We start from the raw sequence: 25,848 nt of genomic DNA on the forward strand, positions 1-25,848 counted from the left end.
CATGAGGGCCTCTGCCCTGGGACTTACTGGCAAAGATTACAGCGGTCAAGTTCACAGAGAAGGAAGGGCCAGAGTCAAGTCTAACTGCGGAAAGTGACTTGGGAAAACAGAGCCCCACTTGCCGCTCCCTGGACTCAGTTTCTAGCAGATGGAGCTGCTGCAGGCAACAGCAAAGCTGACTTTGACTTGCCGTCTGCCTTCGCCTCGACACAGCCAGCCCATCCCTGCTCGGCCCTTCCCAGCTGCACACCTGACCCGTCCCGTCTTTGCAATGTGCCTTTTGCAAAAGGTCAGATTCTTAAGCCTGCTCTTTTCAAAAGGGCAGAACCTCAAGAGGTTTAGTTAATATGGCGTTGTCAGGCAGTGCCATGGGGAGGGCAGCCGAGGCATTATGTAACCCTGCTCAGGAATTCACGCGGGCAGCGGGCCCGTCAGGAGTCTGGCAGGGCTCCAGGGGCCTGATCCGGCTTGCTGCCTCCCTGGTCTTGTCTCTCAGGTCCGGGGCTTGTAAACACATGCTTCGTCTTGCTGCCCCTGCTCGGGCAAATCCACGGCCACTTGAATTTTGTGTTCATGGTTGCTGGCTCTAGAACCTTGCTCCAGTGACCCGACTTGTAAACAAAGGTGTTGCCTGCTCAAGAAGTTTTCACAAACAAATAGTGCTGTTGCTGGTTGTTTCTTAGCGAGGGCACTTACATAAGGCCAGGGAAAAATGAAAGTGTTCTCCTGAGACTCTGCCCCAGGAGAGGTTTCTACAGATCTCTGCTGGACGCATCACAGCATTATTTTGTGATTGTCTTTTCCCTCTCCCTTTTAGACGGGGCTGGGTCTTAATCCATGCAGTCATCTCTGCGTAGTGGACTTGGTTGTGTTTTCATTTGCAGCCAATATTTACCCACCTTTCAATTGCTTTAGGTCATGAATTACAATACTGCGAACATCTGAAATCATTTTCGGCTCCAAGTGAAGAAATCATGGTTAGTGTTGGCCCTGCCTGACCTAAGTCTTTGACCTATGAGGCTTAGCTATCTAACTTTTTACCCTCTAAATATGTGGTTGTAGCTCATTCTCTGAGCTCACAGATTCCTTGAGGCCTGCGTAGATAGTTGTCTGGGCCACCAGCGGAGCATTGAGTGAGAATGTTACTTTTTTCTGTTAGGGATGCTTTGAGGGTTTTGCTCTTTTGCTTAGTAAATTTAGGGGAAGCAGATCTGAATAGGAGCTGCCTAACAATGGCTGGCATTGTGGGAGGATAGGAACTTGAGGGCTGCCTTCTGAATTGGGGGCTGGCATTCCTGGGGCTGATACCTTAAGCCTTGACTCTCTTGGTCCGAGGTGCTTTTTCTCTTGTTGATGGAGAGTTTGAAATAAAAATACACTTCTGTGGCCTGAAGTTAAGCAAGTCATCAGCTGTCTTTAAACACTGGATTGATGGATAACTTCTTTGAGAATTCCATGTGTCTGCCTTCGACTTGGTGTACTTCAGGAGCAAATGATGTCAAGGCAGCGCTCCGTTCCTGGTCACCAGCAACTTGTCCAGTTCAGTCAAGGTCACAGGAATATTTTTACACCACTATTAGAAAATAAATTTTGGCTATGGTTTCTGAATTGCCTCATCAAACTGAAAGAAAGCAAGAGTGCTTGCAGGCCTTCCTATTGAGATCATCATTCACCCCATATGCTTTTGCGTACCAAGTGCCCTCTCTCTAGAAGCTTATGCCCTTTAAATAATATATTCATATAAATATAGCATATCATTATTGGATTTACAAATTAATATGTAGTGCTAATTTAATCTTTATAACAGCATAGCCAGGTCAATATCATAATACTCAGTTTGCGGTCAGAGAATGTAGTCTAAAGAGGCAGCAACTTTCCCAAGATCTGAGTGCTCCCAGCGATTTGTGATGTCAGCATCACACCCACGTACTTTTGTGGTTGGCTCTGCGATGGCATAGTGACAGGCCATGCGCAGCCTTTGTGGCAGTGCTTGCTATTTCTCATTTCATTTTTCTATGCTGCAGAATTGTGACTGCACATCTTTGAATTGTTATTTTAAATGCAGATATTCTAAAATCTGAAGGCAAACGATCAACGTATTCTAGAAACACTCTGGGGAGAGCCAGGTAAATAAAATTAAAGCCCGAGGGATGAAGGGAAAATTATAGACTTGAATCACTCTAATCTTTACGAAATGTTTGCATTACTTTTATATCTTAAAGGGAGGCATTTGGGGGCTCTCATACCAAGTATGTTGATTGTTCTTTCTGTTATGTGTTACAAGCGTAATTCTGATCTCTTGCCATTGGTCTTACAAAGATTTGTTGATGTGGATAATGCATAATTATTGCACACTATGGAGGGCTCCTGGTTGGTGAGTGGATTTTGTCTCGAGATCTGACCTGCTGTGTTGACGGTAGTTGCTGGGAGCTCTGAGGTAGGGAAAATCCTGTAGTTTTCCGTGTCTTTCAGAAGAAGCTGGAGTCAGTTCATGATTTGGTCGGGAGGACTGGAGGGGGTGGTTTTTACCTCCCTTAATCAAGGGGAAAGAGGTTTAATATGAAACAGGGAGTGTGTATCATGAGGCCGTTAGGATCTCAAGCCAGCAAACAAAGTTAGCCTTAAAATACTCAGAGAAACCGCTGAAGGGAGGACCACGTGATTTCAGGCAGCAGTTGTTCCCTGCCAGTGGGATAGACCACTCTTTCTTTCACTGCGGAGCCTTAGGAGTATTTGAAAGCTTGTGCTGTGAAAAATAGGAGAATCATATGGGGCCTGGAGAGGAACCTGTTTGGGACAGGCCGATTCTCATCTCCTGCCCCTCTGTACCTCCTGGGCACCGTGGCCTGCTTTCTCCTCCCTTCTGGTATGTGGAGGGAGCTGGGATTGCTGCAGGAGGAGCAGTGTGTTTGTGTGTAGCTGCTGTGAGGAGCATTGGGGGGACCTGGGGGAGCATCCTGGATTCCTGGAGAGGGAGGGCGGGACCTGGCCTGGAAGGAGGCCATGTGCTGGGTGGAGTGGTATTGACGGGAGGGGCACCGTGAGCTGCGGTTGGGGATATTCCACCGTGCCTCTTATGCGGCCCGGCCTGGAGCCCACAGCTCCCTCCATTTTCACCCGGGACACTCCCCGCCTGCTGGGACTGAGCCCACAGCTGCCTCCTGAGGAGTTTCCTGCCCCCTGTGGGCAGACATTGGCGCCCATGGCAGCACAGGCTGCTTTAACATCGTGTTGTTGTTTTTATTTTTTTAAATCTCTGGTTCCCTTAAATATTTATAAAATTTGAGAGCAAGACTGGCTTGAATTGGGGCTTCTCTTTTCCTTTCCCCTTCCCTAACCACTTTTCACTCCCCATTTGTAAGGCACCCAGAGGGAAGAAGGCAGATAGGGAGAGGTGGGTGCTGTCATCCCTAGCAATGGGGGCGCATGTGTGGATTTACCCCTGGCCAGAAGGACCTCCCTCTGGGGATCTCTATAGTATGCCCTGGGTTGAAGCATTTGATGGGTGGTCAGCGTAGTGAGTGTGGGGTGTGGGGAGCTCAGAGGAGGGGCCCAGGTACTCTCAGAACATCCTGAAAGGATCCCTGCAAGGACAGCCTTTGATTGAGTCTTGCTGAGAAATCAGTCTCAGACAGAGGTGGTAGATTTGTGGCCAAGGTGCCACTGGCTGTTGGAAAGTAAATTGAGGCAACATTTCTTCACAATTCCAGTTCTCTAGTTACCAATGCCCTGGTTCCTGGGCCCCTGGAGGCGAGGCCTGGGTCTGAGCCCCATGTTTACAGCACCCCTGGTCAGCACCAGGCCATGCAAGGGAGACCCAGTCGTGTTTGTCAACAGGGAACATCCTTCCACAGTCTTAATTATATTTTTTGGTTTATTTATCCATCCCTTTCCTTGCAGATAGCACAAAGGTAAACATCTTCTGGTTCTGCCTGGAGTCACAGCTCCCTGCGTCCTGGGCTGGGCTTCTGGGCTTTTTGTTCCTCTGGTGGACGTTTGTCTGCTTAGGGAAGACAGAGCCCTCCCTGCCGCATTCTCCTGCATGCTGGTCCGGATCATACCTGCTGTGGTGGCTTGTCATTTACTGTTGCGAGGCATGTGATATTGTAAAGCCATCTTTCTCCAAGAAAAGTCTCTCTTATCGGAACGTGTCTGTCTCTGGTAGTCACTACCCCACAGCCTGGTGGTGGGGGAGGTGCCCACCTGTGCACGGTTTGGTCTGAGAGTAGAATCCAGCCTGTCCAGGGCCTTCGACCCTCTGGGGATTTGGGAAAGTGCCACTACCTGGTGGTCCTGCCCCTGTTCTGTGAGTGAGGGGTGTCCCTGCCCTGCAGCTCCCCCGTCTGTGGCCTGAGAACCCTCTCAGTGATGCCAGTGCTGTGCACGGTCACAAGAAGCAGGTGGTCCCCAGTTATAAAGGTAGGTCAGGACACGCAGCCTTCTGCTTTGCCCACCGTTCCCCACATGCCAAGCATCTGCAAGGAGGGGCTCTACCCTTTGGCTCATTGGCACAATCATTTAGGGTGCTTGAGCTGCACCCTGGGGACCTCATGAACCCCAGCTTGAGTTCAAATCACATCAGGGTGATTCTGAACACTTGTCTCACACGACCCCCAACAGGACCTCTGGACAGCCAGTGATGGGAAGCTAAATGCCAGCACCGTCTCTGTCTCCCTCTCTCCCTTCCTCTTCCTTTGTGTCTCTGTCTCTAAATTACAGCATGCACATAGTCATTTAGCATAGTACACACAGTAATGACCGGCTGCCTCTTTTTGGAAAACAAAAAGCTTTAAGTTGCAACATGGAGCGCTGAGATCAAAGAAAAGCTATCACAATCAGTTGTTAAAGTTTAGAAAGAAAGAGACCACGGAATTTCGTTTTTCAGATGTGTTCCAAAACAGGGCACATTCTCGCGGTCTGAAAGGGTTTAGGTGTGGCCTCTCTGAGGACTAGCAATGGTGGTGTTCAGGCTGTGGTTCCACAGGAGCAGCACAGGGAACACATTGAAGCCTCCAGGGGAGCCCCGCACCCAGCAGCAGCTGTGCGGTGCCACTGCCTGCAGCCCAGCTGTCTGCAGGCGCCTGTGCCCAGGGCTGGAGTTCCACTCCAAAGCGTGAACTCCCAGCCAGAGTCCAGAGGGGAGGCCCTGCTGTGCCGGCCTCCGCAGAGTGTGTTCCTTGCTGGGAACGTGTGTCCCTGCTGCAGCTGCTTTGTTTTGTTTTTTCTCTCTAACCCAGGTGAAATGCTACCACAAGAAATACCGCTCGGCCACCCGTGACGTCATTTTCCGCCTGCAGTTTCACACTGGGGCTGTGCAGGGCTACGGGCTGGTGTTTGGGAAGGAGGATCTGGACAATGCCAGCAAAGGTGAGGCACGGAGCTGGCGGCGCTGTGCTTGTGGGCAGCTGTGGTTGAACCTCCTTGGTTGATTCTTTCACTATCCTCTCTACCCGCCTTTCCAAAATTCAGCCTGCTGACAAAATTGTTCCCAAATTAGGAGAAAGTGATCATTGATCTCTGGGGGAAAAAATTATGGATAACCAATGATACTGCCTATACTTTCTGTATCATGGGCCATCTTTATTGCAGATTTGGGAGTGGTGCTGTACTGGTTGGAATAAAAGACAAAACTCAATCCATACTTTTCTGGTTAATCATCTCCACAAATGTGTTAAAATACATTATTTTTTCAGATGACCGTTTTCCTGACTATGGGAAGGTTGAATTAGTCTTCTCTGCCACGCCTGAGAAGATTCAAGGTGGGTAGCTTGGTAGAACACCGGGAGGTCCTTGTTGACACAGATGGAAGGTGCATGATGGCTATGCTGGGGCTACAGTACTAGTCTCCTGCCTTTGCACATATTTGGAGACTTCTGTAATTAATTTTATTTAAATATAGGATATTGGATAGTGGAACAAGAAGGCCCACTTGTGTCAGTAAGCCCCAGAAGTGGTGTGACTTGCCCTCAGCCACTCAGCCAGGAGAGCCTCGGGCTTGACTGGCCATTCTTGCAGGAGTAAGGTGGTATTGCATTGTGGTTTTAATTTGCATTTCCCTGGTGGTTAGTGATGTTTAGCATTTTTTCATATGTTTGTTGGCTATTTGTATATGTTTTGAAAAATGTCTGTTCATATCATTTGCCCACTTCTTGATGGGATTATTTGTTTTTTTTTTTCTTGAGGATTTGTTTGAGTTCCTTGTAGATTTTGGATATTAGTGCTTTGTCAGGTGCATAGTTTGCAAATATTCTCTCTCACTCCGTGGGTTCTGTTTACTCTGATGATTATTTCTTTTGTGGTACAGCAGCTTTTCAGTTTAATTAGGTCCCATTTACTTATTTTTGTTCTGTTGCATTTGCTTTTGAGGTCTTAGTCATGAATTATTTGCCTAGGCAAATGTCCAAAAGAGTTTTTCAACTACGTGGCCTTCTAAACTTTTTATGGTTTCAGGTCTTGGATTTAAATCTTGGATCCATCTTGAGTTGATTTTTATAATATAAGGTGAGAAATGGGGATCCAGTCTTACTCTTCTACATGTGGCTAGCCAGTTTTCCCAGCACCATTTGTTAAATAGGGTATTCTTTCCCCAGTTTATGTTTTTGTATGCTTTGTTGAAGATTAATCCGTTGTAGTCAGTTGTATTTCTGGATTCTCTCTTCTGTTCCATTGATCTGTGTGTCTACTTTTATACCATGATGTTTTGGTAACTATAGCCTTGTAGTATAGTTTGAATTCCAATAATGTGATGCCTCCAGATTTTTTTACGTTTTGTTTTTAGGATTGGTTTGGCCATTTGGGCCTCTTTTTGGTTCCATATGAATTTTAGGATTTTTTTTTTTCTAATTTTGTGAAAAATGATATTAGTATTTTGATAGGAATTGCATTGAATCTGTAGATTGCTTTGGACAGTATGGTCATTTTCAGTATATTGATTCTTCCAATCCATGAGCATGGGATGTGTTTCCCTTTGCTTGTGTCATTTCTGATTTCTTTCAGCAGTGTTTTGTAGTTCTCCTTGAATAGATCTTTCACCTTTTGATTAAGTATATTTCTAGTTTTTTTTTTTTTTTTTCAGCTGTTGTAAAAAGAATTGAGTTCTTAATTTCATTGTCAGTTTGGTCATTGTTGGTGTATAGCAGTGTTACTGATATGTGTACATTGATTTTGAAACCTCATACTTTACTGAATTCGTTTATCAAATCTAAAAGTCTTTTGGAGGAGTCTTTAGTGTTTTCTAGGTATATGAACATATCATTGGCAAATAGCAACAGTTTTAATTCCTCTTTTCCAATTTGGGTGCTCTTTATTTCTTTCTCTTAGCTGATTGCTCTGGGAGTACTGTTCCAGTACTATGTTGAATAGAAGTGGTGAAAATGGGCATCCTTGTCTTGTTCCACTTCTCAAGGGGAGTGCTTTCAACCTTTCCCCATTCAGCATGACATAAGCTGTGGGTTTGTCATATGTGGCTTTTATTATTTCAAGGTAAGTCCCTTCTACGCCTAGTTTGTTGAGTGTTTTTATCATAAAGTGATGCTAGATTTTATCGAATGCCTTTTTTGTATCTACTGAAATGACATATGGTTTTTGTTTTTAATTCTGTTTATGTGGTGCATCACATTTATTGACTTCTATATGTTCTAAATCATCCCTGCTTTCCTGGGATGAAATCCACTTGATCATGGTGTATTATCTTTTTAATGTGCTGTTAGATTCAGTTAGCTAATATTTGTTGAAGATTTTTGCATCTATGTTCATCAGGGATATTGGTCTGTGGTTTTCTTTTTTGTTGTTGTTGTATTATTTCTTGGCTTTGGTATCAGGGTGATACTGGCTTCATAGAATGAGTTCGTTAGGGATGATTCCTCTTTCTCAGTGTTTTGAAATTGTTCAGTAGGATTGGCACCAGTTCTTCTTTGAATGGATGGTAGAATTCAGCTGTGGATCCATCTGGCCCTGGGCTCTTTTTCATTGGCATTAAAAGACATTATTGATTCATTTTCACTGCTTGTTGTTAGTCTGTTCAGGGTTTCTATTTCTTCCTGATTTAATCGAGGAGGGTTGTCTGTGTCCAGGAATTGACCACTATTCTCTCAATTTTCTAGTTATACACATAAAGGTGCTCATAATAGTCTTGAATGATCTTTCATGCTGGTTGTAATGTTTCCAGTTTCATTTCTAATTGAATTTATTGAATCTTCTCTCTTCTTGGTTAATCTAGCTAATGGTCTATCAGTTTTGTTTATCTTTTCAAAAAACCAGCTTTTTGTTTCATTGATCTTTTGTATTTTGTTTCAATTTCATTTAGTTCTGCACTGATTTTTGTTTTTTTATTTTCTTCTACTAGCTTTGAGTTTCATTTATTCTTGCTTCTCTAGTTCCTTGAAGCTTGACATTAGGTTATCAATATGTGATCTTTCAGACTTTTTGATGTAGGCATTTAATGCTATAAACTTTCCTCTTAGCACTGGCTTCGCTGTATCCCAGAGGTTTTGGTAACTTGTGTCACTATTATCATTCGTTTCAAGGAATTTTTAAATTTCCATCATGATTTCCTCATTGTCCCCAAAGTAACCAGCATTTTAAAAAGAGAATTAGAAGTATAGTAGGCTGCCAGTATTATATGCAAAACAAATTTTTTCCCTAAAAAATATATTTCAAAAGAAACCAGTCCCTTTATCATCAAGGTGAATTGTCCAGATCCATCACCAAGATCCGCATGCATGGGAGTTTTGTTTCCCTTTTTAATAGCTGTGGAAATATTCATGCTTTTTCTGTGTTCATTGTCAACGATTTAGGCAAAAACCTTTAAATACATGGCTTGTGTGTTAAAAATCCCCTTGGTATTCTTAGAAAGACTTGAAGGGAGGAGTGTGGATCTAGGAGCCTGGAGCCTGGATTCAAATCTGTGGGCTCTGAGGCTCAGAGACAGCTTACCGGGCCTGTGTGTCCTCATCAGTGAGGTGGTCTGAAGACTCCTGTTTTGCAGACGTGTCCAAGCCTGGTACACAGTGGACGAAAGATCAGTGCTGACTTCCCCCTTCCCCCTAGTGGTTTTAACTATGGTTCTATTTGTGGAAAACCCTCCACGTTCTCTGATTAGTGTCGTGGCTCCTGGCGGGAGGGTGGAGAATGGAGAAGCTTCTCTCTCCTGCTCTAGTCAGGCTGCTCACCTGCCCCTGTGGTGGAGTCAGGTGGACGGACGTGATGGGTTTCACTAGGACTAATGTTGCTGCCTGTGCCCTGTGCAGGGTCCGAACACTTGTACAACGACCACGGCGTGATTGTGGACTACAACACGGCAGACCCACTGATACGCTGGGACTCGTACGAGAACCTCAGCGCAGACGGAGAAGGTGCGTGTGGTCATCTTGTGTGCAGTTATGGAGGAGAAGGGCACAGGGAAGACAGCCCACTCAAAGATCTGAAGTATTTTGCAGTCCGCTCAGAAGAGGAAAATCCCTCTCTTTTCTCAGAGATCCAGAATCACACCTTTATGTGACACAGTTGTGAGTTTTGAGGGTCTTCATGAGAATAAGGCATGGTGAGTTTGGGTCAGGGCTTTTTGTGAAGCTGTAACGGGTGGATGAGCTGTCAGTGAAGTTATATCCAGGAGCTCCTTGGCCTGAACTTGTGTGTATGTATAATGCCAGGGACCGTTCCCCCTTCTTCCCCTCCCTTCCTCTTTGCATGTGGGGATGCCAAGCGCTGACCACAGCCAAAATAGCTACTGTTGTACGGCCCCACATGCAACAGACATCTTGTTTTAATTTCTGTTTGCTTGTTGGTCTAGTGTTCCTGATTTATGACTGTATCATTTAAATCTCGTTTTCACGAGACAATCTCATCCAAACATGTCCTATGTTCACTTGTGGAATATGCACATTGGGTCACAGCTAGAAGCGTGAAGGAGGAAAGGAAGGAAGAGGCAGCTGTGTGCTGGAATCTCCGCAGGACACAACTGGAGGCTGATTTCAAAGAAGGGGAATTGAGGCTTTTCCTGGCACGTCATGCTGATCTCTTGTCTTTTTCAACCACTGACTGAGAATCAGATTTGGTTTGGGAAAGAAATTAAAACACTTTTTGTCAGATTAGTTACATCCAGATGTGAAATAGCTAAAAGCAAGTGTTGTGGAAAGAACTGCGGTAGCGCCCCATCTTTGTGGGTTGCGGAGCTTCCCATGACTCCAGGAAGGTGGTGTCTGTGGTCAGTGAGAAAGGACACCAATTGTGTGTCCCAGGGCAGCACACGGCTCCTCTCTGTTCTTCTGGGGAGAAGCTTGCTCCTTCATAGGCCTTGTGGGATGGAATTTCAACTCAAGGAATTGTTGCAACCCAAAATACACCTGTACCAGAGGTGGAGACCCACAGATGGAGTATTGATGGTAAGGGCATTAAAACACAGATGAAATCTGGGGCTAGTGGGCAAGTTGTTGTGGACAGGGAGAGCCTGGCTCTGGCCTCTAAAGTAAACAGAGTGTTCTTTGCTGGTGTGAATTACTCAGCACATCAGTCCTTCCAGATAACCAGCACATTAAAAGAAATGCAGCTGAAAACTCTTGGAAAATGATACATTGTCTCTCAAAAGATCACAGTGCACACTGGAATCTTAAAGCCGTGAGATTTATCAAACAACAGTTATCAAACTTTTGATCACAGAGCCCTTTTTCCAGTTACGTGTCTTCGCATCTGCGTAGCTATATTCTGTCCATCACACGGTGACGTTTTCCATTGGAGGAGAGAAGGGTAAAGCGGTGGTTGGTGAAGTGTGTAAATAATCAGTGCAAGGCGAGATGGGGAAAGGGGCTAATTTGGAGAGCTGGGTGGGGACTCTGAGGACAGCTGACTCAGCATCCTAAATTCCAGGCTGAGGCGAGTGGATTTGACTAGAGAGGTCCCTTGCTGCATGGGAGCCAGCGAGCAGGGCTCTGTTGTGAGGCGATGAATCAGCGGCTGTGCCGAGTCTCCTGGAGACCAGGAAGCAAGTTGTGAAAAGGACATTCTCGTGATGCTGGGAGGTTCCTTGCTTGCCGAGGGAGGGGTGAGCCTGGAGGGTTATTGACCATGAGGGGGGCAGGGGTTCTAAAACACCGGTGGGTGGTCTCTGTGCCGATGCTGCAAGCGGGGAGCAGTGAAGTCCAGTGGACAGTGTGGAGGAGCCCCAACTCCTGTGAGGAGCGTGCTCTGGAGGGCAGCTCTGTGCTCAGCCCCTCCATGAGTGTCCCGCTCTTGTCCCCAAACTGGCTGCCAGCTGAGCCTGTGACCTGCCTGCGGGGCAGGCTTTATCCTTCCCATGTCACAACCAGGGAACTGAAAGCTGGGTGCTTGTGGCCACGTCACTCACAGGTGATGAAGGACCCACGTTGATTTATGTAGAAAACATATAGACAGAAAATCAGTTGAGTGTTCACCCCCCTTTAGGGGTTACATGAAACTTTACAGAGAATCTGTGGAAGTATGTATGTGAGCGTGTGTGTATAGATCCTTACGTTACGTTGTGGAGGACTTGCCGTTATCACTGGGTGAAATAGACAGAATTCAGTCTTAAACACTCTCAACCACCGCAGAATCTCCTGAAGATGCAGAGGGAGATACTTCTTTACTTCGAGGCCCTCTCAGCCCATTTACGCTGCCTTAACAGATGACCATAACCTGGGTGTCTTAAACAACAAATATGTATGTCTCCTACTTTGAGAAGCTGGGAAGTCCAAGATCAGGCAGCCAGCCTGGCGGATTCTGGTGAGGGCTGTCATCTGGTTGCCGACTCCTGCCTTCTTGTGTTTCCACGTGGTGGTGAGGAGAAGGAGCTCCTTGGGGCCTTCTTTCTGAGAGCATCAGTCCCACTTATGGAGGCTCCATCCTCATGCTCTGAGCACCGTCCAGAGGTCCTGCCTCCTAATACCATCACACTGGGGATTAAGTTTTGTCATATGAATCTTAGGGGACACAAATATTCAGTCTGTAGCAGATACTCAATGTGTGTTTCTTGAATGAATGATTAGAGAAGCAATTTGAACTTTAAATATCTAAGGCCCTGACGTGACAAATCACAACTCCCATTGGTGTATTTTTCATTCAGCATCTTCTGAGCTAGTGGTGTGAACAGTGGGAGACTGCTGTGGACTGTGTGGTTGGAGGTGCTGGAGCCATGCAGGTGATGGTCTGGGCATCCACTTGGGACTCTGTCGCCGAGAGTTGGGTCTAGGGGCGAGTAGAGAAGGTCTGGCATTGCCATGCAAAGGATGGAGCCAATTGGGAGTGGGTGCACAGGAATCCTGGAAAGAAACTGAGAAAGAACAGGGCAGAGTGGGGAGGACACCTGGGAGACAGTGGTTCCCAGACAGGTGGGCGAGGAGTCAGATAGGGCGCCAAGGCAGCCAGGTGCACTTTGCAGCCAGATTCACGGCTTTCCTGTGCAGTAAGTGGAGTGGGTCCGAAAGTTCATGCTTCTACACTTTAAATCTTTGCTTTTCCACGGACTGACCTTGCTCCAAGGAAACAGGGTACTTAAGGGGCTGTTGAAGAATGAAGCATGTTGTATGAAAATCATCCTACCTGGCTGTCTCACGGGTTTTCCTGGGCCAGGGCTAGCCCTGCTCACTTGTTCTGTTGCTGCTGCTACTTCTGTTGCACATTTTTCAGGGTCCCTGGTGCTTGTCCCCTGAGTATCCAAAAGGTGGGCACTGCTGTGAACCCTGGGAATTGTGTCAGTTTTTTTTTTCCACTGATAAATGATCTTTAAATCAACTTCAGGAAATTTTGGAGGAATAAAGGAATTTTTTGGGAGGCCATGGAAGAACTTATGGAGTCAAAAGCAGAGCCATCCAGCTGGTGGAGGTTTTGGAAGGGACAGTGCCACTGAAAGCTGTTCTGTGGTCTGGGCGGTCACCCCCAGGGACCCTTTACAGGGACCAGCACTAGGATAACAGGCTCCAGCGCTTAGCCCCGCATCGCTCTGCTTATGTTCATACTCCTGGAAAACAGACACTGCATGGCATTGCTTGGGTTGTGGGCTGAGCTAGGGCTGGGTGGGCAGAGCATCACACCCAGGCTGTACGCATGGAGGGAAGAAGGCCAGTTTCCCAGGGGAAAATGCAAGCGTCATCCCCGAGGAAGACGAGATGGGTATGGAGCCCGGACAGTGACAGGTGCCCACTTCAGGGACACAGATGCTTCTGTTGGCTCCCTAAGGGGTCAGCAGCTGAGAGCTTGGAGTCAGTGCTCATTGTCATGAGACAGTGGCTATGTCTGCCCAGCAGACACCAAGAGGATCAGTTACAGAAGAGGAGTGGAAGGGATTCTGGGGTTCATGTTCTCTGAGGGCTTCCTGGCTTCATAAAACAGCAGAGACCCCCTTTATGGGCTGAGTCATGCTCAGACTCCTCATGGATGTAGTGGATGAGAGTGCAGCCTCCTCCCAGCGCCTGGTTCATCCCTTGCAGCCTCAATGATATCTGAAGCCCATGAGCACCCCCAGGGAGGTGGAGGGACAGGGGAGGACTCAGAGTGAGCTCAGGAGTGTTATCCAGATGCTTAGCCCAGAACCCACCACACAGAATCTGAGTCCTCTCCCAAAACTGGATCTCAGCAACCTTCCCTTGAACCACTGCCTGAGCATTCCTGAGAATTCTAGCTCCTGAGTTATAGACAAGCACAGAGCCTTTCCTCAGATCTGCATCCTCTCCTCCTGATTCCCCTCCATCCCCACGTGCTGTCTGGCGTGTCTGGGGTACCTGATTCAATGGAGTGAGTTTAATGCTTCTCTTTCTTTATTATACATACATTTAAGCTTGTATCAATATTTTTTTGAAGATGTAAATTATCAAAAAGAAAGAAGGAATAATTACCCCTATCCTACCATCTAGAGATGAAGCACTCGTCACTGGTGTATTTTCGGCATGATTTCTAAGTACCATGTCATTTCTCTTAATAAGATCAGCCTGTGCATTGTTTTATAGCCTGAGTTTTTCACTTAACCCACCTCCTTGAGCATCTGTGCACATCTTTAAACTTTTCTTCCTGTGTCCTTCTCACTGAGCACGCTGGATTCCCTTAGAGGGGCTTCCCAAGTGCATTTGATCTTATTGCTGTACTCCGCAGGGTTTCCAAGTTCTCCCTGTGAGACATGTGGCTGCCACCACCACCTCTGCCACCAAAGCTCTGCAGAATCCCCAGGCTTGGGTCCTTTTGAGAAGGTGTTCCCCAGAAAGAGTAGTCACCTTTGGATAGAAAACTCATCCTTGCTGAATTTCCCTCCTCTTTTCCACTCTGCAGCCCTCCTCAGCCCCTCTTTGGTGTAGAGGCCGGTCTGCTGCTTTGGTGAGCTCTTACTCCAGGCAGGCTTCGCTCTTCCCTGCGGTCAGCAGTGCCTGGCTCAGGTCCCTGGACTGGACACCGCCTGGCGGGTGGAAGGCGGAGTCCCAGCTGCATTCCCACTTTAGTCTTCCAAGCTGTCCAATGCTTTGAGGAGTTAAGGTTTGGCAGCCTCTGAAACATTCTCCTTTAGCTGGGAAAATGATGTATTGCAGCACTCTCTTTTCCACTCCCGCCTCTGCCTTTTCTATCCCCGCCCTTGCCTGGTTAAAAAACCCAAAAAATGTTGACTTAAGCCACATTTTTCTCTAGAAGTGGTTGCTGTCCTGGAATGGAGCCCTCCGCAGCTGCCTTCAGTCTGGGCCTGCGTTAGGGGAGTGCCTGCTTTGATGTGTGAGCACACATTCTGCTTCCATGCTCAGAAAGGAGCCGGCCTTGAATCCTTTCCAATGTGGGCAAACGATTACAAATGCCCTGTCTTCAGCACAGAGAAGAGCACGTGGTCCTGGTCTCCCCGTGGGTCTGTGGTCCTGGCAGGTGGTGGCCGTGGGGGATGGTGGTCATGTCAGCGTTCCCTGGGGTGGTTGCTGTCCCCGAGGAGGGGGAAGAATGTCTCGCGGTACACAGTGTGGCAGCCTGCCGGAAGCCTCACTATGGTATCTTAATCCTCGAGAGAGCCTGTGAGCCCATTTTAGAGATAAAGAGAGCAGATCCAAAGAGAAATCAAAAGCTAGGAACCGGCCAGGGACCCTGGCAGCCTTCTGGCGTTGTACACTGTCAGCGATGGCAGCTGTGGCTCAGAGTGTGTCCTGTGCTCGAGACCGTGCAGGACAGGGCTCATACCCTTGACTTTCCTCTTTGAGACTCAGTGAGACTGGGCTGAGTCTCACCAGGTGCCCCACCTCCTCATCACACAAGAGGGCTGTGGGTGGGGGGATTTCTTACTCTAGTAGGATGCACCTGCCCATTCAGGATCAGACTTGCTCTGATGGTCTAAGGGAATGCCCACAGCAGCATATGTGTCCCTGGATTTGTAATGTCACCACCAAGAATGCAGTGTGTAGACAGATCCCATTACTCCCTCCTCTCCATGGCTCAGAGAGATGAAAAATGCCCTCACTTCCTTTTTCTCCCTACCACTGGGCTTCAGCCCTTCCAGACAGGATTCTCCCCACAGCACTCTTCAGGGAGGCTCTGCAAAGCCCTGGACCCCCATGTTGCTGAGCCCCATGGAGAACATCTCATTTTCCTCGCTGGACGTCTCTGGAGCATCCGTGTCAGTGGCCACACTCCCCATCGGGATACTTGTTCTCATAAACCACATTCTCTTTCACTTTCCCAGTCTGTAAAGTGGCCTGTTTTAATTGGATGACTCTAAAGATACCTCCCTCCAACTCTGAGATTTTTGTTATCGTACACACCATTTGTCATATTCATGCATCTCATATTTTCTTGGGAATTGCCATGGTTCTGATGCTGGGGTGGGTGCAGGAAGAAACAGAGCAGACTCTTTAATTGGGAAGACACAGATATACATCAGTTGTTGCCACAGGGTGCACAGTGTACCATAATTGGAGTATACCAGGAATTAGGAAAGAATTGAAGAGAATCAACTACTTTGCCTGTGCAATCCAGGGAGATTTCATGAAGAGGACGGCCCTTGCAGGTAGGGAATGCAGACAGAGTATGCCTAGCCCTGGGCGTGGGGCATAGGTGAGCAGGACATATTCACGAGGTGGAAGTGTATTCCGCCTGGCTGGTGTGCAGGAGGAAGTAACAGGTGCTATGTGTGATGGATCGTGAGATCGGGGAACCTCAGCTTCCTTTCCTGAGCCTGGCTCCTTTGCTGGGTGACAGTGAGGATCCCAGGAGCCACATGACTGGAGGATACAGAAAGATAACAAAGGGACTGGAGGACGCCCTGGGGGAGGCAGAGTCTGGAGAGGAAGGAGGGTAGAGAATGGGCTTCTGGTCTCCCCAGCTAAGAACTGACGGAGGCCTGGACTTGGGTGTGGGTGGCTCTGGTGAAGGAGAGTAGGGGCTTTCAGGTATTTAGGAGACAGATGAGTAAGACTCTACCACAGATTTAGAGGAAGGGTTGAGCAGCAGGGAAGCTTCAAGAATGGCTGAGGGTTGGACATGAAGGCCGGCTCCGTCACTCTTGTCCTTGGTTTCTTGCCTTGACCTACGACTTTTTGAGTGCAGCTCAAACGCTTACCAGTCCAAGAGTGTGCATGATGAGGGCCATGGCATTGCCAGGCCTGGGCTTTGCCACTTTAAGTGGATACCTTGATGAACATTTCCAGAGTCCAGGCTTTGGGGCTCCCATGGGGCTGCTAGAGGGAGCAGACTGAGGAGATTCACATTTGTCTGCAACCTTCGCAGTAAGACAGTTCTGAAGTGGCCATACCGTGTTCTCAGAAAGCTGTTCCGAGTTCCAGGAACGGGCTACCATGAGGACGTGTTGGCTCAGGAAGCGCTGGCCGCAGTGTGCAGAGCTGGCCGGGAAGTGCCAGATCAGGCTGAGACCATTCACGTGTTGCCACTTTGAAAATGGATTTTAAAACTTTCCTCCCCAGACACTGTTGGGTTTTAAGATTTGGAAAAGTGAAGTAAGCTTTGACAACTTAGTGGAGGAGGGGGCCGATGGCACCTACAGATCCTTCAGTCCTGGCTCTGCTCTTTGCTGAGTGCTTAGGTACACACAGTGCCTTGTGTCTGCAGCCTGGGTTCTTGTTGGCCAGATGGGGTGCTGCCCCCCAATATCCAGAGCTGCTCCAGGGCGCTTTGCATGGTGTTCAGCCACCCTGTGAGACTTGACTCTCCACCAGGCAGAAGAATATTCCTTTAGGTCTTGCCCCGAAACCAGGCTTTTCTAAGCATTGCTTGCTTAGATAGCTCCAGTGAAAAGCAGCTCTCATCAGGCAACTGAAGTTGTTGGAGACAGAAACGGGCCAGATGGGCGTGTAGTCCTGTTCTGAGCCTGAGATTTCCTCCCTCTGCATCTCTTGATTATGAATTGAGGCTGCAAGCCTCCAACCCACAAACACCAAAGGACCTCCTTGCAGGCGTGATCACAGACCAAACAGCAAGTCCTCCTGAGTGTCACCTGAGAGAGTGGCCTGGGGGCGCCGGCTTCCTCCTGTCTGAAGTGTGAGAAGCCTACCCTCTGTTACAACCGGGATCAAGTTGTGTGGGGGTTACTTTCAAAAAATTGATGCACTCCATCAGAAGAGTGAGGGTGGCATTGGAGGCAGTGAAAAGAGTTGTTCCAGGTCCTGAGGCGCCATCTCATGAAGTGCTCATTACTTTTCGAATCTGACAGGAATCAGAGGAATTGGCTCAAGTTGTATGTTGTCCTGTCAAATTTGCAGAAGTCAGCCCACAAGAGTGGCCTTAAGAGTTAAGCACTGTCACCCCCTGGGACAGTGAAAGAGGTGCTGAGAGTTGGCTGGATTCGTCCTGGGTCCTCAGGGGCCCTCCAACCCCCAGGGGCACACAAACCTTGGGCCTCCTCTGCTTCCTGGGAGGAAGGGTACACCCAATATCCCACTGGATGAGGTGTCCTGTGCATGCAGACAGGGGTCTAAAAGGTGGACAGCTTGTTTGTATTACTGCAGTTACTGTGTCGTTGTTGTCGTCTTCTTCTTCTCCTCCTCCTCCTCCTCCTCCTCCTCTTCCTCCTTTTTTTTCTTTCTTTGAGAGGAAGTCTCACTCTGTCACCCAGGCTGGAGTGCAGTGGCCCAATCTTGGCTCACTGCAACCTCCACCTCCCGGGTTCAAGCAGTTCTCCCTGCTTCAGCCTCCCGAGTAGCTGGGACTACAGGTGCCTGCACCATGCCCAGCTAATTTTTCTATTTTTAGTAGAGGTGGAGTTTTCACTATGTTGGCCAGGTTGGTCTCGATCTCCTCACCTGAGGTGATCTGCCCACCTGGGCCTCCCAAAGTGTTGGGATTACAGGTGCGAGCCACCGCACCCGGCCTACTGTGTCTTCTTAGAGTCCAGTGGAGCTGTGCTTCTTAATCTCTTTTCACTTTCCTCTGCTATTTGTGGTCAGTATCTCCACTGCTCTTTGGTGACCCTGCCCACTTAACCAACATGCATGCAATGATTCATGCCCTGCTCTGCATTCCTTCCCCAAAGCTGCAGATCTTTGGACTCTAATTCCCACCTATGGGGACTACAACCGCGACTATTCTTCTGCTGGTGGATTCCCTGAGATGTGAATCTGGAAGAGGGCTCCATCCCTACAGTCTCCCTGGGACCCTGAGCCACCAAGCTTCCCACACCCAGCGTGAGCAGCAGTGTGTGTGCAGACCCTGGTGTAGTGAGGGTTTGGTCCTTATTCTTCTTACAAGGCCCTTGCTGCCACTCCTTTCCAAGTCACATCTCAGTCAAGCCCCTCTTCCCAGATGTGGTCTTCTGCCCATCTCCTGGTGTGAGTAGGGAGCCTGAATGGCACTCGATCAAACCTGCTGAGTTTTCATCTGTGTCTTCCTTGGGCAGAACCTTTCTCTCCATTGCCTGAAAGAGGCAGGGCTGCAACTTCATTTTGCCTCTCTGTAAGAGCCTGCAATTGCACTCATGCCAAGTTAGGGAAAGAGAGCACCTGCTGACTTTAAGTATTTGGTAAACAGAACCAAAATGTGAGAGAGAACGAGGCTGGGACTGAAGAAAAGCAGAGTCTCTTCCTCACATGCACACCCTTCTGTGTGCCTGGCCCACAGGGTCATCCTCATCATCTTCCTCAGCCCTTGGCTGGAAGAATAGGACTTGTGTGTGCTCTGGCTCTTCTCTTTCAGGCTTAAAGGAATGTCTGGGGAGGCCTTTTAGATTACACATGCAAGACTGTCTCATCGACTCCTTTCTTTGGAAAGTGCTGCAAGACAGCTGCCAGGGCTTCCTAGGGGAGGGAAAGATTATGGATGACTTAGGGGAAAAGAGAGGTGTTCATACAAAAGGGGCAACTGGGACAATCTCTTTGACTTGGATCCTTTGTCCCTATGGGGACAGGGACCCTTACACGGAGGTGCACCCTCATGGCCTGCGTCTCTGGCCCCGTTCGGCCATCTGGGCTAGGAGACCACCATCCACATGCATGCTTCCTTTAAGCAAATGATTCTCCTGCCTTTTACGGCGATGTTCTTGGTACCGGCATTGACCTTAGGAGTAACAACACTCTTGGGGTCAACAGCTTTCAAACTCCATGCCTGTGGCTCCAGGATTCCAAGTTGGTTGTTAAGGAGCAGCCCCAGCCTCTCTCCATCCACTTCTGCCAGAACCCTCCACAGCCCCAGTCCCACCTTGATCTTTTTCTGTTTTTCATGTTTGGTTTCTGCATAAAGATTTGTTTGAAGATCAAGTTCTGCTATTGAAAGTTGGGCACCCTGGCCCTATACGGTTAATTCTGGGACTTTAGATAGTTAAAATTGTGTTTAAATGTTGACAGACAAGATACTTGATGTTAAACACGCATTCAGTTGCATGTAAATTGTCTCTTATTCTCTCTGTAGGTCCAAGGACAGAGGGGATGCCATTGTTGTATTCCGTTACTGTTATCGAAGATGCCGTGGGGCGCAGGGCATTGGAGGTAGAAGGCATAGGTGTCAGAGACTAGTGGGTGTGTTCCCCACGTAAATTTTTTAACATAGCACAGAATACAGAGGATATTTTATGTAAAACATCCACCTATTTCTTGAAAAACAAGGTTGATATAATGGCAGCTTGTGCTTTTATGTAAGAAAAGCAAGCTTTAAGGGATCTTCAGACTTGCTCAGTTGATCTTGCTGATAGGAGCAATCTGACCTACTTTGTGGATGAAAGCTGGTTTCCACAGTACTCCTTTCCCCCTGTGGACACTGTGCTGGACGGGGATGCACGCCAGGCTGAGCAAAGCTGAGACCGCCTGGCTTGTTGCCTCAGCACAGCCACATACCTAGAGCCTTGCTCTCCGTTGGGGAGACCTGGCATGGAGGTCCACGGACCAGGGTAGGAGACGGTGACCACTTTGCTGTGTGAGCCAGGGGTGTGATAAGAGCATGTCACAGAGAGGGGGCCAAAGTCAAGGCCTGTCGAGGGTGGACACCCAGTGACAGTTGCTCTGGCTGGAATTGGGAGCCCAGATTTAAATCCCTAGGACCCAAGAGACTGACGCGAAGTGCAGGGAAAGTCATTGACCCCAGGAGCTGAGAAAACAGGTTTCTGTGGGCAGGAGGAGGGCGTCCCCAGCAAGTGTCCTGTGTGTGTCCTGCCTGTTGTGGATGTGGGGGGACCCCCTCCAGTTGATAGGGCCCAGGAGGAGTGTACAACTGTCCCCAGGAAGTTTTTTTCCACATACCAAGAGCCAGAGATGTGTTTAGTGTTTCTTTACAAGTGCATAGTGATGATTTCTTAACAAGGAAAATACACCCTCTGACATCGTGGTCTTTCAGACTTCACCATGGAAAGTTGAATTAATTTAGGATTCATGGTGGTGACAGTCTATGGAAAATTGTACTATGAAAATTCAATAGTATTTTTTTTTGTCAGTGTGAATGTGAGCTAATTTGTGACCTGGGATATATTCTTACTGAAATTAGGCCAAATTGTTAGAGCAATAGCAAGATTTGGTGTTGATTGATGGTGGGAATTATGCCAAGATCTCAGCAGCCGTCCTTTGGTGGCAGCTGTAGCCGTACATTGCCCTTGAACTCGTAGCAGTGAGTCCGGGATGCTGCTGGGCCCCTGACTAGGTTGAGGCAGAAGGAAAAGCAGCAGGGGAGCCACTGAGTGATGGGCATTCTGGGTGCTTTCCCGAGGGTGGGCAGAGGCTGGGAGGAAACCATCTTTCTCGTAGTATTGGGGGTTCATTCTTTATTCCTGTACACGTAAGATATTGCTCTCTTGTTAATCGCTAAATCCGAGGATTCGGGTAGGTCACCTGGGGAGTGAAGGCAGAGTGGTCAACTTCTGGGAAGCTCATCAAAGAGAACCAGAGGCCGTGTGTACTTGCCAGGCAGGCTCTGTAGGACCCAGGATGCAGTCTCCATCCCCTCCCTGCCTCACTGAGCACGGGCAGTGCTGGATGCTGCAGATACAGAGCTGAATTGGATGGCACAGCTCCGTGCAGAGGCCCGGACAGGGCTGGAATGGCTAATGGTTGTTGTTATCAGAGCTCACCCTTGCTGAGTACTGCTCATGAGCCACACAACCTTCTGAGCATGCAGCTTGCATTGATGTATTTAATCCTTACCACACTCGGAGGGGTCAGAGGGCTAGTTGGTGAAGCCAGGACTGGGGACTTGGTCGCTGGTTGTGAATCTCCTTCTGCCGATGTGCCGAGCTCAGTGCAGGCAGGGACTGGATTCACAGAGGCAGGAGGCTGAGAACACCATGAGTGTGTCCAAGGCAGGGTGCCCGGTGCAGGAGCCAGGACGCAGAGAAGGGTAGAGAGCCGACTGGGAGTGAGTTCACTGGCTGTGGCATCACTTGACCTGTGCAAGGCAGGCGAGGTTGTCTGCTGGGAGTGGACAACAGTCTGGGGAGTGGAGGTTTTGAAAGCTGGGACAGCTTGGAGGAGCTTCCCCTGGAAACAGGTGGTTGCTGGGCTGGGCAGTGCTCAGTAATGTGTGGACGCCACACTGGTAGAGCTTCTTTGATTTCAGAGGCATGCACATCAGCAAAGGCATGGACATGGGCCACAGGTGAGGGAGACAGCAGGCCTTGTGGGTCTAGATGGGCCAGGAGAGGAAGTACCGTGGATCTGTGTTGCCCTTGATGTCTTAAATTTGGTGCTGGAGTTAAACATACATTGGCTCCCGACTCCGCTGTGCTGAGGGAAGGACTGGATACATACAGAGAAGAGCAGGAGCCAGGGAGCTGTAGAGGCTGCTAGAGAAAGGAGAGGCCTGGCTGCCACTCCTGAAAAGTTCAGGGCTTTCGAAGTTTGGAGGAAGTTGAGGGTATGTCATGAGAAATTCTGAAGTGAAACCAAAGAAAGTTCTCTAAAGTCCAAAGAGTCAAGGCGAGGGTCCCAATAAAATGTTGATGGTTTCCCAGGAGAAACCACAGAAATGCCTGTGATGAGAGTGTTTGAGCCTAGACCCAGGGAGGTATGGACGTGTGGGGGATGGGCTGGGAAGTGAGGGGCAGTGGCAGCCCACAGGACTGGAGAACGCTGTAGCCAGGGGTACCAGTTTCCAGAGAGAAGTGAGTTTTGGGTGAAAGTGTTCTGAAGTGGAGTGCAGGAGGCACAGGCTGCCCCTTCCTGGCCTCTGGGCACACAGCTGCCCATCCAGAGAGCCCCTGGGACGGGCCTGTCTGCCCAGGTGGGTGGGGAGGGGACTGACATTGGAGAAGGGATCACACAGACTCAGTGTAGTGGACAGGTAGGGATGTCAGCTCAGGAGGACGTGTCCTTGGAAAGAAAGTTCGGAACGGAGCAAATGGTGGAGACAGTGGGGAGAAAGGGGGGTCAGGGGCTGGAGGGACCTCCATTTGTTGAAAGTTGGTGGTGTCATGTTTTCAAATCAGAACTTTCTACCAGGAGCTATGTGAATTTAGATGTCACTTTCATGTGTCTCTCCTCATGAGGAGGAACTTCACGGGAGGCCCTGCACATCAGCTTCTGACCTGCAGTCCAGGTAATGGCCTCCTCAGAAGCCACACCCTGATCTGTCTAGGTGGGCAGCTTTCTTTTGGCTTGGAACCCTGCACTAGAGGATGGTCTGATCACAGCGCTGGTTTAGCGCACAGAAGAGAGCATCTTCTCTCTCCTTGAATGTTGTATGCCCCAGACTCTGTTGCAGAAATCCCCTGTCTACCTGAGGTCAGAGCCTGCCTCTGTCCCCGGACGCTTTGCGTTAAACCTGAGTGCACGTGGGAGCCTTGGGCTGGTTGCCGTTGCTAAATATGCCCTTGTTACCATGTGGTTTCTAGCCTGAGAATATTCTTATTTTTAATGTATTGAGATTAGATTCACAGCACATAAATTTACCATTCTAATCATTTAAAAATACACAAGGCATTGGTTTTTAGTACGTTCACAAGGTTGTGGAACTGTTGCCATTATCTAATTCTGGAACATCTTCATCACCCCAAAAGAAGCCCTGTACTCAATGAGCAGTCACTCCCAGTTCCTCCTTTCCTCAGCCCCTGGCAACCGTGAAGCTACTTTCCTTCTCTCTGTGTTTCCCTATTCCGGACGTCTCACTCCATGGAGTCGTGCAGTGAGCGGTCTTCTGTGATTCACTTCTTTCACTCAGCCTAAGTGTTCCAGCTTCATTCTTGTCGCACTCCATCCTTTCATGGCTGTGGTGTGCCACTGTGTGGGCACATCACACTCTGCCTATTCATTTGTCGGCTGGTGCGCATTTGGGCTCTTAACACTTTTTGTCTAGTATGAATACTGCTGCCTGTGAACATTCTTGTCTGTGTTTTGGCCTTAGGATAGTCTTATACCTCTGATCTTTCCCACTACTTTTTGAAATTTCCACGTCTTTTCTCATCCTTCTAATTGGTTTCCCATTCTGGAATTTTCTTCTGCCTTTAGGGAGTCCCAAATAGGAGTGGCACTAAACATACTGCCAACCTCCTGTCCCACTTGCTATTTTCAGAGATATTCGGGAAACTCAACAAGTCTTTTCTTCATTAGCTACACAGTGGTCCCTTGAACGATAATTGAACTGTGTGAATCCGCTTATGTGCAGATTGTTTTCAGCCAACACACAGATTGAAAGTACAGTCTATTTAGGATGAGAAGCCTGTGTGTATGGAAAGCCCACTTTTCCTATACTCAGGTTCCTCGAGGCTGACTGCAGGATTTGAGTATGTACAGATTTGGTATACTCACGGAGGGTGGTGGGGGACTGGGGGGTGCTGGTGTCTTGGAACCAATCCACCGCATATACTAAGGGTCGACTGGCCAGCCTGCTGCACAAAATTACAGCCCTTCAGGGTGAAAAGGCTTGGGGCCTTTCAAAACACTCTAAGCCACAGAACTGCCTCTGGCCAAACATCAGCAAAGCTTCAAAAGACCTCCTTGTTTCAAGAGAAGTTAATACTAACAGCCTGAACAGGCTCCATGTAATCAAGACCCATTAGCAGGGAACGTGTAGAAAATGAGAGCGTTCTGAGCCTGCCTGCTCAGTGGCCGCCAGCTACATAAACAAGATCTGAAGACCAGTGGGTGCCCGTTGCCATATATTCACAAAGGCTTATGGCAGCCCGTTTACAAAGCTGTCATCCACATGAAGAAAATTCGCCCTCAGCCACCGAAAAACAAAACAAAAACCCCAACCCCACCCAAATCAAGCCCAACCCAGAACAACATGAAAGGAAACATTCCTTTTGAACATATAACTAATCCTGCTGCCTCTTTCTATTAGAAATGGATAAAGATACCTTGGCTGTTGCTTTTCTTGCACAGTTTTGTGATGCAATGGTCTGATTTTAAAATTTGCATCCTGTAGGAGGCTGGGACTCCCTGGCCATATCTAGGCATACAGTTAGCTACAGTTTGGAGACATGAACATTCATTGCATTATATTCACTGCTCCTAATCTCTTTTCTTTTGATGTATATTCTTTAAAGCAAACTATTTTGTGATAAGTTAGTCACTGTCTTTATTGCAGCGATCATGTCATTTGCAGAATTGTAACAATAATTTCGGTACTCTTGATAGGAAGGTGGGTTAGCCAATACCCTTTAAAGAATACCAAATTTAATAGAACTTCTTGCACAATAAGTGCATTATGTCTCATCCTAAAAGAGATTTTTTCTTTCAAGGGTGCGCTGAGTTTTGTCTTAACCTCCTGTAAGTGACATATGCCAATGTGGCCATCTCGGGTGATTTATTGAAGACTTGTTACCCTCTGCCTGCGCTTTCAGCCCAGGTATGTCCTGTCTCCCCCGGATGGCTGACTGGTGATTTTTAAAAGGGTTTCCATTGTGCTTTGGGAACCTGAAGGCATCAGAATGGGCTTTTGCTTGTTTGCTGTGTCATACTCTGTTCATTTGAAGAGTAAAAAAAGTGTGTGGTTGATATTGTGGCCCATGTTGAGCCAAAGCAAAGAGTAAGCCACTGGCTGAAGCCCACCTATGTTGAATGTAATGAGGCCTGAGATGAAAAGGATCTGCTACACTGAACACAGAACATAGAGCTCTGGGCTAATCACACAAAATATGCTGTGTGCAATGAACACTCACGCTGTACTCTTAGCCACATCCTGCACAAAAGACAGAGAGACAACTCCCAGGAGATGGAGCATGTGTGGCAAAGATTTTCCACCTGGTTACTTTGAAGAAAGCAAAAGGAGGCTGAAACTGTGCTTTGTAAGCCACGTGGGTTGGTGCTGGCTCCTGGACGTCAGTTCAGAACGCTCAGGAGTGAACGCAGAAGCCTGGTGAGGGACTCCCAGGAGGAGCTCCTTTCTCCACCTCCTCAGCCTCCGGAGTTCAAATTTCACTCAACCTGAGTGCACCAAACCCCACCCTCGTGTTTACATTGCCCTGGCCTTTTTGGCGGAATCAAAGTCCCTGCATAGCCAAGGAAATCTTTT

General features: G+C 48.2%; 1 protein-coding gene across 19 annotated transcripts in view; it reads left to right on the top strand.

Annotated features, from left to right (window-relative positions):
• The window catches only part of TNS3 (tensin 3), a 331,575-nt gene that overhangs the window by 204,421 nt on the left and 101,306 nt on the right, over positions 1-25,848 (top strand). For all 19 annotated transcript variants that reach the window (XM_073008864.1, XM_073008875.1, XM_073008865.1 and 16 more), the window contains 3 exons: positions 5,238-5,367; positions 5,694-5,759; positions 9,249-9,353. In XM_073008864.1, coding sequence (XP_072864965.1) covers positions 5,238-5,367; positions 5,694-5,759; positions 9,249-9,353 — 301 coding nt within the window. The remainder of the gene's footprint in view (positions 1-5,237; positions 5,368-5,693; positions 5,760-9,248; positions 9,354-25,848) is intronic.

Source organism: Chlorocebus sabaeus, chromosome 21 (assembly GCF_047675955.1).
Source record: "Chlorocebus sabaeus isolate Y175 chromosome 21, mChlSab1.0.hap1, whole genome shotgun sequence".
In the NCBI taxonomy this organism is placed as follows: domain Eukaryota; kingdom Metazoa; phylum Chordata; class Mammalia; order Primates; family Cercopithecidae; genus Chlorocebus; species Chlorocebus sabaeus.